This window comes from Myotis brandtii, unplaced genomic scaffold (assembly GCF_000412655.1).
Source record: "Myotis brandtii unplaced genomic scaffold, ASM41265v1 scaffold929, whole genome shotgun sequence".
Classification (NCBI taxonomy): Eukaryota; Metazoa; Chordata; class Mammalia; order Chiroptera; family Vespertilionidae; genus Myotis; species Myotis brandtii.
The window spans coordinates 1,195,051-1,208,881 of NW_005371832.1; the positions used below are offsets into that span (position 1 = coordinate 1,195,051).

Consider the following 13,831-nt stretch of genomic DNA (forward strand, 5'->3'; position numbering starts at 1 on the left):
AGGGCACTGGCCTCCACTTCTCAGCTGCCCTGGGGCTAGGGCCAGACTCACCTGCTGGAGCATGAGCGCCTGTTGCTGCTGGAGCAAGGCCTGCAGCTGTGGGGGCGACAGGATCTGCTGCATCTGCTGGGGGGTGAGCATCTGCGGCGACATCATGGCCACCGACACGGGCACCTGTGGGATTCGGCCCTGTCAGCCTGCTCACCTCACCCCACTCCAGGGAGGGCAGGCACCCAGGCCCCACCCACAGTACGGCAGAGCGGCTCCAGAGGGAGATGCCACCCACTAGCTGGGTATCTGTGGACAGTGGCTGGCTCCCTGTTTCCTTGTTTGTGCAATGGAGGCGGCACAGCGCCTGCCTCGTAAAGTTGTCGCCGGACTAATGAGTTAACACTCGGAAGAGAGCCTGGCACCCCGGTGTGCTGACCACGGCTGCCTGGTAAACGCGCTAACTCAGGTGCAGGATGGTGAGACCCGAGACACGGTGGGTAGAACCCAGGTGTGGAAGGCCCGGCGCGCCACTCCCAGCTCTGCTCTCTCTCCTGCGACACCGTGAGGTGGGCCTGGCCAGGAGGGCAGGCTGCAGCCTGGGGAGGATTCAAAAGGTGGCCCGCATGGCAGGAGCCCTGGGCTCTGGCACATACACGTCACATCCTCCAGCACACCTGTGCGGAGGGCACACACAGAGCCCAGAGGGCGCCATCCTTGGTGTGTCGCAGCAGTTTTGTCTTCAGCGGGTGGAAAGAAGCCCAGGCAGCGGTTAGCGGGCAGGCTCCTCCCCCTAGCTCTGCACTGAACTTGCTGTGTGACCCCCAGCAAGCCACTTGCCCTCTCTGGCGTGTCAGTCTCCTCAAATGTCAAACAGGGATTGGATTATACCAGGTGACTCCTTCCCGCCAGAACACGTCGGATTCTCAGAGTGGAGCAGCTTGCTGCCCCCTGCCCTGGGTGAGGCCTCCCTGGGAAGCCCAGAGAATCTAGCTACAGGGAAAGGTGCAGGGAAAAGCAGTAACGACATTCTTTTCCCAGCCCTACCTGCCCTAAACCCCCCGGGCTGGTGGAGTCACAGCCAGGGAGGCCCAAGTTGCAGCACTGGCTTTTCTTAAAGCCGTTTCAGCAGGACAGGTGCTCTGACCACGATCTACCTCCCCAGCACACTGAAAGGGCCAAGACTCTTCTCTATCTCACACCCCCAGCCCTAGCAGAGGGCCCAGCACACAACAGGTCCTCACTAGGGGTTTGCTCCCTGAGCTGAAATACCTTTCCTGGCAGATTGCAGGCCCCTCTGCCAGCCTATGGCGGGAAGGGAGGGGGTACAGGGTGGCCCCGTCAGGGAGAGTCCTGCAGGGACCTGTCTTGGGCAACACGAGACAGGTTAGGTCTCCAGGGGGCTCATGGCCCCTGTCACCTCCCCCTAGTCCCATGGGAGGGTCAGGGGAGGAGGGGTTGGTTCCTTTTGGGATCCCTGGGGCAGGGGTAGGACTCAGCCTCAAGCCACCAATTAGGGAATCCCCAAGCAGGGGAGCAACCAGGGGGTGCAGTCAATCAGGGGGCATGGGAAGTCCCGCTGCCCCCAGCTCGAGTGGCTGCGCCCAGCCCTGGGCTTTCCCCCTTCCCCAGGATGATCTCTGCAGACATCCCTGGAGAGGCACCACCTGCTCTTTAGCCAGGGCCATCCTGTGGGAAGGGAGGCTCCAGGGGCGTCTACAAAGGAGCCTTAAGTGGCAGGACGGGATGCAAGCCCAGGTCTGTGTACGCCACGGCTCCCGGGGCCTCCATGGCTCCCGGGGCCTCCACATCCACACGGCCTGCCCCACCCTGGAGCAGGGCTTGAGGAGCACTGCAGAGACTGTGTGGAAACCGAACATCCGGGAGCTGAAGGCGGACAGGGCTGAGATCCCAAGGCCCATGTCCCTCCTCACACTGTATCACGGGAGACTCCACAGCCAGGCTGCGGGGGTGCCCTGGTCCTGACTCTCGGAGGGGCCTGGGGAGGGGCGGACAGTGGCCCAGAGCCACCCCCCTGCAGAGCCAGCCCCTGTGTAACCCCGAGGCAGCTGGGCTGCTCACCTGGCCTTTCGTTCCCCCTCCCCTGGGACACGGTGGTATGGAGCTCAGAGCCGGAGAGCTCTGCGTCAGGTGACCTAGGTAGGTTCTGGTCTCTGACACTGACTGTCCTTTGAAATCACCAAGCCTCGCTTGCTCCGTCCTCTCCCTGGGATCTGGAACACCTGCCTGCCCCGCCTCACAGGACTGACTACACAAGAGGCTGTGGTTGACTGTGGATTAGGTGCCAGGCACTTGGCTAAGCCCTTAATGAGTAGGATCTCCCTGAATCTTCACAGCAACCCTGCCTGGGAGGAGGGTATCACCGTCATTACCATTTTACAGATGAGAAAACTGAGGCCTGGAGAAGTTAAACCACCTGCCCTGCCTCAAGGGACAAGGGCAGAAGGGGTAGGTAAAAGGGGTTTGTATGTCATTAAATTCTATACAATTGTAAAACCAACTACTTAAAAAAAACACATTCTGAATTTTCCTTTTCCCCTCTTTTCTGGTCTCCTTTCCCTCTCCCTTCTCCACTATTTCATTTAGGTACTCAACGGCCCCCGAGGGCACTGGGTGGCCGGGGTCACTTAGGACAAACGCAATGAGCCTCCCATTCTCCTCACAGCGAGAGCTGCACCCAGCGGGGGAGGCTGAGAGCAGACACCCAGATCTTTCCAGGCACCAGGAGTGAGTCACGGCGAGCAGCACGCAAGAAAGGATGTGGCATTTCCCTCCTTGGGGCTTTCCTACATGGAGGCCGGGGAGTGGAAGAGATGGCCTCGGAAGGCCTCCCCAGGCCCTGCTGTCCTGCCACGTGGCTGAGCTGCTGGCTGGAGAGGCGGCTGCAGAGATAGTTCAGGATGGATTACCTTCTCTGTACTTGTCTCTAAGGTGGCCCAAGAGGGTCAAGAAAGGTCAGCAAGGCGGGTGCCACATACGGATCTCCTGAACTGGCTGACCCATCCACCTCCCGTCACGCCCCTTGGGGTTCTGAGCACTGAGTTGGAGCTCCCCTGGGTCCCCACTGACCACTCACCAGGCGAGGATGTGTCAGGACGGCCACTGTGGGCCAGTCAGCTCAGCAAAGCCGTGAGTCACAGGCTGGAGCGTGGCCAGGGTGGCTGCATGCTTACTAAAGCCTGGCAGTGGGACTCCGGGCTGGGCTGACTGCGGACAGCTGCCTCCAGCCCCGCCCCCAGGGCCCTGCTCCCGCCAGAGCCCTCCACCCGCCATGATCACAGTGTGCTGGGCTGGACGCGTGATGGAGACACAGGGAAGCGCCTCTGGGGGGCTGGGGGTTAGGATGGATGCCATTTGGTGCCAATCAAGGACCCAAACTCAACCTTTGAAGTATGAGATCTGGGGGTCCCTGGGTGATTTGGAGACTAGGCCAGAGCTTAGTCTAGATCAGTGGTCGGCAAACTGTGGCTCGAGAGCCACATGCGGCTCTTTGGCCCCTTGAGTGAGGCTCTTCCACAAAATACCGACTTCTGCACATGGGCCATGAAGTTTCAATCGCACTGTACGTGCGCGCCCGCCTTTCTCAGCCGACCCTTCCGGCTGGGGGAACGTTCCTATTCTCCAGCCTACCTTTCCTTGTTCTCAGAAGGGGTACGAGCTGGGCCCAAGGTGGGGAGGATTAAGAACAACCATTTCAGACCCTGGGAGTTGGGGGGGGGTCCCTAATTCAAAGAGACCTAGTCCCGACACCACCCAGGCCTGAGAGCTTTTCCTCCACAATGTTGGCTTTCCAGGTGGTGTCCCCAGCCACCCAGCCAGTACCCCTCTTTGCCCAACTCCTCCCCCTTGAGGGCAGTCTCATCAGGTTGAAGACTTTTAAAACAGGGCCCAGCTAAGGCCCCACAACTGTCAGGCACACTGAACTTCTTCAAAGCACTTTCTGAACACTAACTTGTTTTACATAAAACCCAGTCCTGGGTCCTTCTCCCGGCACCCTGCACCCCATCCTCCATCCTGCCCCCCTCACTTCCCTCCTTCCCTCAGCACCCCGCCCCCCAGACTCCAGAGCTGCGTGCTCAGGATCGAGTTCAGCCTTCCTCCCTTAGATAAACTTCCTTTCAAAGCCCGGCTTAATCCTCTCCCCAATTCCAAGCCTCCCCCGCTGCTGTGGGGAGGGGTGGGGGGAGCGAAAAAGCAGGTTGCTGGGCGGGGGTCGGGGTGGGGGGGTTGGAGACCAGGCTGCCCGAGCAGTGACCCACCCCAAATCAGACGGCGAGATTCTCCCAAGTTCTTTGTGACACAAAAGGTAAACAGAAGGCCTGGCTTACCCCCCGCCCACCCGCAACAGACTTCCCCTCCCCCACCCAGCCAGATGGGCCAGCAGGTTGGGGGAAGGGAGAGGGGGAAAGGGCAGATTGTGCAAAGGAAAACAAAAGAGACAGAGAGACATCAAGAGACAGGAAACACGGGGAGACTGAGAGAACTGGTGGGTGAGAGATTAGGGGGGGAGACGTGGTGACCTCAGCAACTGAGAGAGCCTGGGAAGGGAGTAGCAAGGGACAGGCCGAGTGACCACACCGAGATGGAGAAAACAGAAACCTGAGCAGTGACCCTGAGGCCAAGGGAGAGGAAGCCTGCACAGAGGGACAGAGACGGATCTGGGCGCAGGCTCACACGAAGACAAGAGGCCAAGCAGAGGCAGGCCTGGGATCAGGTGGAGGTGAGACAGAAAGTGCAAGTTTCTTCACGCTGCCCAGCATTTCCCTCGGGGCAGCTGCCACTTGCCGGCCTTGTTTGCCAAGCCCACCCTCTGACCTGGCCCCAGCCCAGCCCAGCCCAGCCCAGAGGGGTGCCCTCCTCCTCACCTGCACCGCAGAGGCTGACTGCTTGCTGTCATTGTTCCCGGGGGAGCTCAGGCCCGAGGCTTGCTGCAGCAGGAACTGCCGGGCTACCTGGAGAGCCTGCAAGACAGGGCGAGTGAGTGTGCCCGACCTGCACTGTGGGCTGCAGGTCCCTGCGGTCCGGTCCGTGGGACCCAGGATTCAGGGAGAGTGCGGGGTAGTAAAGGGCAGGAGGTCAGGTAAGGTCAGAGTCTTGGGGGTGAGAGAGAGAGAGGCACGCGGGGTCCACTTGGGCTTAAGTCGGGGGTAAGTATACAGATAGGAGTCACCGAGGGATCCGAGCCTGCAGGGACTCACTCTGGGAGCTGGTGAGGTTTGCTGCCCTCGTGGTCAAACAAGGGGGTAGATCAGGGCATGAATCATAGGTACTATCTGTTAAGCACCTACTATGCGTCAGGCACTTCACAGGTGTCTAGGAGGTAAACTATTCCCTTCAAGTTCTTCTGGCTGGACTAATAAGCAAATTAACACCAGGCAGATTAGCAGGAGAAAAACATTACAGTTTAATAACACGTATGCTCCCTGTATCAGGGGAGAGACCCAGAAACAGTAACTCGCCATCACCTTCAATTCCTCCTTCAGCTAAGGACGAAAGGTGATGTTGGGGGTGGAGTCAGTGAGGAGGCTACCAGGAAAAGCACAATGAACAGGGGAAGGTGGCTGCGCAGACTGAAGCCCAGGCCTTCTCTCCTGACAGCGAGGGCAGGCCTGGTGCAGCGAGGGATGTATCCTCACAAAGGGAGATGCCCTCACAGGTGCACAAGGCCTCACAGATGGTACTTGGTTTTCAGACCTTCCCCCGGGGCTGCTGTTTCTTAAAGTGAACCAGACTAAAATAATCAATATGCCAAAGTGGCATATTCTGGGGCGGCGCACTCTGCTCTCCATCACAGGCAAGCTTGCATTTAATTCTCTCCTGTGAGGCTGTGAGGTAGGGATATCGGATCAGCCCTATTTTGCAGATAAGGCAACAGTCTCCAGGAGGTTAAGGAACCTGCCCAAGATCACACAGCTAGGAGGTGTCAGACAGGACTGGAGGCCAGAAGGCCTGGCTCCAAGACCAACTGCCTTCTTATGTGCTGGGTCCAGGGGCCAAGGGGGTAGCATTCACTTGGGTCAGAACCCCCAGCTTTCTGAGTCCAGGGGGTCTAGGTGCAGGGCCTCAGGGCACTGAGGGAATTCAAGTCCTAAAGTGGGTTTTGAAATGCCAGTGAGTTACACTGACTGTGGTCAGCGCTTGGAGGCCATGATAGCTTGTGGACTCTGAGCCAGCAGAGTTGCGGGCGTGGGAAGTGTGTGGCATTTACAGGAGGAGCAGCTCGGCCAGCCGTGGGCCTGGGACATGGGCGGATGGGCTCTGAGAGGTCAGGTGGCAGAGCAAGGGGTCAGGGAGAAGTTCTTCGTAAGGTCAGCAAGGCCCTGCATCCCCCCACTCCCGGGTCAGTGGGGTCTCAGAGGCAAGGGATTGGGGACCTGTCCCAAATCACATTCCAGGAGCACAAAGCCTGTCTGCCTCCTGGGGAGCCAGAGCCGCTGTGTCAGGCAGACCTGGGTTAGAATCCCAGTGCGATTAGCAGTGGTGTAACCTTGGACAAGTTGTTCCAATTCTGCGTTTCAGTCTCCTGCTCTGCAAAACTGGGACACTGCCCAGCTCGGAAGTGCGAGGGGAATTAAAGGACTGCTTTCCTTTGTTGGCATTCGCCAAGAGTCTGCCCCTTCCCTTCTCATGAATCTCTCAGTTCCCTCCCTCACCGCCTTCAGCCTCTCCCACACAGTCTCGTGCCCGGCGCACCTCTTCACTGACACGTGCCCACCTGTGGCTCACTCACCCCTGCACACACACACACCCACACACACACCTGTCTGTCCTCACTCTCCTACCCCAGCACTAGCACCGGCAGACAAGACCCTGAGGGGGACAGGGACACACGCGTATGCACAGGCCCCTCCGCACACACTTCCCTGGCGGCCGCTGTGCACCAAGCACATGTACACCCCCTCGCAGCCTTTCATCCTGCAGCCAGCGCGGAGCCTCCCCCGAGGCTGAACCCAGTTTACCTTAGGATAGCATAAAAATACACTGGTGTATCTATGGGAATGTGTCCCCCAGCAAACCTGGGGTTCAGGCAGGCGTGCTCCTCAACCGCCCCCCAGATCCGGCCACCCGCACCTGTCTCTTCCTTGGACCTCACACCGGGGCTCGTGGCCTGGGGTTTCTTCTCTTCCAGAGTCACTTCTGAAAGTGGAAGTCTGACCGTCCGGGGGCAAAGGCTCCCTGAGGCTGTGAAAAGGGGTTCGGGCAGGGCAGGGAGGGAAGGGAGGGGCCACGGATCATCAGGAAGGAGCCCCTGCCCCTGCAGGCCTTGCTGTTAGACCCCTCCAGCTCTAATGCCATAGGTTGGACAAATGCTCTTTGTCCTCCAAAGGTGGAGGGTAGAGGGGTCCAGGGACAAGGTGGGGGAAGAGGATGGCTCAGAGGAGCTCCCAGGCAAGCCCGGGCACCCCGGTCCGGGGAGGGGTTCCCAGGGGAAGTTGGGGGAAGACTCACTCGGTCTCCTGGTAGGGGGAGTGGCCAGGGAGTTGGATTTACTCCCCACTGACTCTCTTACTCTGTGGTCCCCTGGAGCATGAAATTACAAGATTTACAGGAAAAAATGACATGGGCTTGCAATCTCATTCCTGCGAGCCGGCCCTGTGACAGGCCCTTCACTCCCCCTCGCGCCCCCTCGCGCCCCCTCGCACTCGGGGCCTTTCTTCCCCAGGGCCTCCCATTGAGACCGAGGCCTGGCCAAGGCGGTAACCTCCTGACTTCTCCCGCTTCCTTCCCATTTACTGAGCGCCAGCTGTGTGCCAGGGACCATGCTAGACGCTGGAGACAGACACAGCACATGGCCCAGCCCAGGGCTGCCAGCTGGGTGCTGTGACGACAGCTGCCTGTCAGAGACTGAAGTGGAGGTGGCCCTGGGACCAGAGCCCAGAGAAGACCTCTGCCTGGGGAAGCCTGGGGAGGTGGCGGCACTGGCCGGGGTCCTGGAGGGTATCCCGAGCACAGTGACCCGCACACTGCAGAGTAGAGTGACCCTGCGAGTCGGGGGACCTCGCCATTCCCAGGGGCAGAACGTCGAGTTGTGTTGGGGGCAGTAGTAGGAGAGGCCCTCAGGTTATCAGGGCCGGAACTCCTCCAGACATTTCACTCATTCATTCTTTCCTTCCTTCACTCATGTTCATGGCCACCCTGCGATTGGAGGTGGCGAGGCGATGGTGACCTACACAAGGTGAGGTGTGTAATGTGCCCTGACCCAGGTTAGGGTGATTTGGATACCACCTAAACATCACCTGCAGGCACCCAGGCAGGTGTGGGGGTCATGGGCAGACCCCGGGCTTGGGTCCAAGCTGCCCTCCCTTGGTGGCTGGGGCATGTCACTGACGGCTCAGGGCACCCACTACTGCTCCGCTTCTGCCACTGTCCTCAACACACGCTCAGACCTTCACCAGGACGCCCTCCTCCAGGCAACCACCCGGGGGATCCGCAGGACTGAGATTCTGTAAAAACCACCCGAGTCACACCCACCCTGATGCACAGGGGTCGGCATCCACACTGGCTCCTGGCACTGGGGTCTGATTCGTCACTGGCCTGCCCACCTCCCAGGGATGTGGGAAATGAAGGCCCCCCCCCACCCTAACAGATCCAGCCCCACTTTCCCCACCCTTTTTTTTTAAATCCTCACTCAAGGATATTTTTTCACTAATTTCAGAGAGAGTGGAAAAGAGAGGGAAAGACAGAAACATCGATGTAACCCATCAATTGGTTGCTTCCCACACGTTCCCTGACCAGGGCCAGAGCTGGGCCGGGGAGGAGCCTACAACCATAGGTGCCCTTGACTGGAATCCAACCTGGGACCCTTAGGTCTGCAGGCCAACACTCTATCCACCGAGTCAAACCGCTAGGGTCAGCCCCACTGCCTCTGATGATGCCAACCAAGGTGCAGCCTCCCTGAAGCACAGGTGTCCGCTGTATCTGTGAGCCCCAGCCTCCAGCGCACGGCAGAAACCCTGGTGAAAGTCACTTTAGTCCAGGCTGAACGTGGGAGGCAGGCACAGGCTGACTCGGAGCTTAGGAGCTGGCATTTAGACAGTGCCTGGTGGTTTCAAAGCCCTTCTACCAACATTTAGCTGAAGAGCTGGGCAGGGCAGGTGTCACTGTCTCCCCTGCAGACAAGGAAACTGAAACCCAAGGTCCCACCGCCAGGAAGCAGAGTCCAAACACCTCTGCCTGCCCAGCCCCCACACCCAGAGGGGCCCTGGGATCTCCTGCAGTCAGTCTGGTGAGGCCTGAGACTGGGCCTCCCCTCCCCCAGCCAGGCTAGTGTTTCAGCGGTCTGGGTGTGAAGGGGAGAAGCTGGTTGAGGTGGGGAGGGAAGACCAAAAAAGGAATCTCTAGGACAGCGGTTCTCAACCTGTGGGTCGCGACCCCTTTGGGGGTTGAACGACCCTTTCACAGGGGTCGCCTAAGAGCATCGAAAAACACATATATAATTACATATTGTTTTTGTGATTAATCACTATGCTTTAATTATGTTCAATTTGTAACAATGAAATTGGGGGTCACCACAACATGAGGAACTGTATTAAAGGGTCGTGGCATTAGGAAGGCTGAGAACCACTGCTCTAGGAGAACGGGGGGCTCAGTTTTCCTTCCCCGGGGCCATGGATACCGGGACACGGCCTCGGGCGGGAAGAGGCATTTAGAATGCCACACCAGGGAGAAGCCATGGTGGAAAATCTGGGGAAAAGGAGGAAGAGGGGGCTCAGGGCAGAAACTGGGAGCCATGGCCCTGGCAAGGTAGTTCAGTTGGTGAGAGCATCGTCCCCATATGCCAAGGTGATGGGTTCAATCCCGGGTCAGGGCACATACAAGCATCAACCAATGAGCGCATAAATAAGTGGAACAACAAATTTGTTTCTCACTCTCTAAAATCAGTAAGTAAAAAAGAAAAAGATAAGAAACTGGGAGCCATTTGGCTTCTTAAACCTCATTTTTTCCTGCCTCCACCCTCTGGACTGCAAACCAAATGCCCAGTTCTGTGGTTTGGGGAGTAAGCTCTAGTGCCCCCTAGGGACGCAGGATGGTCTACTGCAGTGGTTCTCAACCTTCCTGATGCCGAGACCCTTTAATACAGTTCCTCATGTGGTGGTGACCCCCAACCATAAAATTATTTTCATTGCTACTTCATAACTGTAATTTTGCTACTGTTATGAATCGTAATGTAAAGATCTGATATGCAGGATATATTTTCATTGTTACAAATTGAACATAATTAAAGCATAGTGATTAATCACAAAAACAATATGTAATTATATATGTGTTTTCCGATGGTCTTAGACGACCCCTGTGAAAGGGTCGTTCGACCCCCAAAGGGGTCGCGACCCACAGGTTGAGAACCGCTGGTCTATTGGGTGCAGGGACCCCGGTCAGAGATCTGCACCCAGATCCTGGCTCCCCCACATACTGAGTGACCTTGGCTAAGTCACTTGTCCTCTCTGAGCCCCCACTCTTGCTCTGCAACGTAGGGATAACCCTGTACTTAGCGCACAGGGTTGCTGTAAAGAGTATATGAGACAATGAACATGGAGTACTTAGCACAGTGCCTGGCACCCAGCGGGTCCCGAACGGACATTAACTTATTGTCACTTAATTTATCTGTTGCCTTCCCAGGCAGCTCCTGGTCATTTGTCCTCTGCCACCCTGAAGGACTAGCTAACCAGACCCGCTTCCAGCCTACGCCACCCCCATTTCCCCTCAAGCTAAGAACTCCGTCTCGCTAATGAAGCTGAACTCTCCTCCCCCCATCGCCCATTCAGAAGTCATTAGCAGGATCTCCACAATTAGGAACAAATGGCTTATAACGGATGGCATCCAGGGAGGGCGGCTGGGATGGAAGGGAACGAAGCTAGAGCTTTGAGGGCCACAGGGAGCTGCTATGAAAAGAAAAACAAGTCTTGAGACAGGAGGGTCTGTCATCTCCAGTAGGAGACCACCCCCTCATTTCTGCCTCTGAGAATTCGGGAAGGGGGGGGGGGGCAGGCAGCTCTCTGCGGAAGCCAGGTGCAGGGCTGTTCACGAGGCTGAAGGATTGCGGCTCTGTGCTGGGTCCCAGTCCCACTACGCGTGTGTTTAGGAGAGTGGGAGGTGGCTGGTGCTCACGGAGACAGGCTTGAAGGGCTGAGTTCTGAGAATGGAGAGGCAGAAGCACAAACCGCAGCCTGGAGAGCTGGACGCGTTAGAGGGAATCTGGGCCAGTGTTGCCCAAACCGCTGGTCATGATCGAATGGTGGGTCGTCATATCAATGTAGTGGGTCAAAAAATGAGGGGAAAATACACATACACATATACTTTTTAAAAATTAGAGTTACTGGGTGAGCATGAACATTGTTTCGTGACAATGTGTGTGCTGGGCGTCCGAGTAGAACATAGTTCTTACTGTAGATCTCAAGCGAAAAGGTTTACGAAGCGCTGACCTAGCTCCTGTGACACGAGGAAATGGACGGCCAGGGCAGCGGACACAGGCCCTGGACCCCCTGGGTCCGACGTGGGGCTCTGCAGCTAAGAGCTGGGGAGACAGGAGGGGCCCCCCCCCCCAACCAATTCTGGTTTAATCTGGAGTGTGGTGAGGTGTAGCCAAAATAAACAAACCCCAAACACTTCTTTTGTCTGCATCCAGCTAACTTTGGCAAAATTGGGATCTAATTGCCTTGATAATTTCACCTGGGGTCTGGCTAGATTTAGAGGAGGGGGCATCAGGGAGGTGTTTGGGGTGCTGGCCCATCCCAAACCTGTCCCCCCAGGGCCACAGTATAACATTCTATTCACTTATCAGTCACTCAGCAAATATTTATGAAGCCCCAGAGGGCACTGGTCCTAGACACTGTGGGCTCATGGTGTTTGCTTTAAGGGGCTCCATTCTCATGGGGTGAGACAGACACTAACAGGGAAGCAAGCGAGCCATGAGATGGTGGTGCGCGGTACAGAGGCTGGCTGGCTCCTGGGTTGTGTGGCCAGGCAAGGCCTCTGTGAGGAGCCATTGAGAATGAGGAGGCAACTCTCCCAGGAGAGTGTGCGAGGTGCAGGGAGGAGCTGGTGCAAGTCCTGCGGTGGAATGAGCTTGGAGGTGCCTCATGCATGGTCAGTGTGGCTGAGCCCAACGGCCTGAGAGAAAGTCCCAGAGATGAGCAGGGGCCAGATCACACAGGGACAATGGTGTGTTTTTTTAATCCTCACCCAAGGACGTGCCTACAGAGGAAGGAAGGGAAGAAGAGAGAGAAAGAGAGAAACTTCGGCTGCCTCCTCCCCTCCCCCCCCCAAGTGCCCTGACCAACCGACTGGGGATCAAACCCGAAACCCAGGCATATGCCCTGACCAGGAATAGAACTGGCGACCTTTCGGGGCACAGGACGACGCTCGACTAACGGAGCTACTCTGGCCAGGCAGGGGCAATGGTTTTTTATTTAATTCTACACTTGAGGAAAAATTGCTGGAGGATTTTAAGCAAGCGAATATAAGGAACTAAGGAAGTGACAGAATTTCCTAACCTGCAGTTAGTAAACAGTCGGGGCCTAATAAGTACTTGGTGATCTGAATGAAACAAGAAACATCTCTCCATTCACTCACTGAAATGCAACTCCTCCAGGGAACAGAGAGTGGAGGGAACCAGAGTAGAGGCAAGGGGTGCGGGGAGAAAGGTCAGAGGTCAGTAGTCCCAACCAGGAAGGGTACTGACCATGGGGAGACCCAGGTCCTCCACCAGCCAGGCTTTGTCCTCCAGCAAAGAGACATAAAAATGAAATTACACAGAGGAGGGGGGCAAAGGGTGGGGGAGTGCAGACCATAAAACCCCCGAAGTGATTCTACACCTTTTTCCCTTGGAAAAAAAAAAAAAGCTTTTTGGAAAAGGCTGTAAATTTTTTTTACACCAACCTCGTAAAAATGACATTGGCGCATTCTCAAATTAGAACCATTAAAATGAAAACCAGCAACGCACAGACACCGACAGGCCCACGTGGGTGGGAGAGGCAGGTCTGGGTGCAGCCTGCTTGCGGGGCCCCTTCCCCGCCAGGCCCCGGAAACGCCTCCTCGGGCAGGGCCGTGCCTCTGCCGCCCAGAGATGAGAACACACCATGGACCCCACGGCACTGAAAGGGGGAGGGCGCTCCTCCGAGAGGCCCCGTTTCCCTCTCCTTGCCCTGCGCCCCAGTGGGGGCCTTAGCACCCGGGGCGACCAGGGCGGCCCATGCAGCTCCTCTGGGCCGAGACCAGCTGGTGTGGGTGCTGGAAGAGGCAGGGCCCGAGTGTGGGCGGTGGTGGCAGGGAGCCCTGCACCCCCAGATGGTGGTCCTGTCTGTGGAGTCCTCAGGAAGTGGGGTGTAAGGAAGTCTGGGTTCAGAGCCACCATGAGCCCGGCTCCTGCCCTCACACTGGCCACTTCTGCAGGGGTAGGGTTTGGAGTGGCGCTGTGGGGGACACGCCATTCCCTTCTCAGAATAGAGGTGCTCCCCTAGGAGAAAACTACCCACTGAGAGGGTGCTTTCGAGTGCGGTCCTCCCCAGGTCAACCTTCACCCTCAGAAGGGAAACATCCATCCCCCCTTCCCCGGCCCCAGGCTCCTGAAAGTAAGGATAAAAAATGTTGGCATGAAAGGGGGTGAGGGAGGAGAGAAAAGTCATACCAGAAGGGAGGCTGGTAGAGTGGTTGGCTTTTCTGGTCCCAAAAGAGCAGGGGCCTGGGAACCCTTTCCCAGCCTTGGGCCCTCTCCTCTACCCGCCCCCTCACTGGAGCTCCCTCCTAGGGGGACCTCCCTTTTCCTTGGACTGGGAGGCAGACACAGGAAACAGTGGTCATTGGCTGAGTAACCCAGGATGGTACA

At 57.3% G+C, this 13,831-nt stretch overlaps 1 protein-coding gene across 7 annotated transcripts in view; it reads right to left on the minus strand.

Annotated features, from left to right (window-relative positions):
• FOXP4 (forkhead box P4) overlaps positions 1–13,831 on the minus strand; it is a 33,420-nt gene that overhangs the window by 14,291 nt on the left and 5,298 nt on the right. For 6 of the 7 annotated variants that reach the window (XM_014532992.1, XM_005885813.2, XM_005885812.2 and 3 more), the window contains exons 3-4: positions 4,875–4,970; positions 52–174 (exon numbers count right to left, since the gene is read on the minus strand). In XM_014532992.1, coding sequence (XP_014388478.1) covers positions 52–174; positions 4,875–4,970 — 219 coding nt within the window. The remainder of the gene's footprint in view (positions 1–51; positions 175–4,874; positions 4,971–13,831) is intronic. The other variant, XM_014532994.1, reaches the window with a different exon arrangement.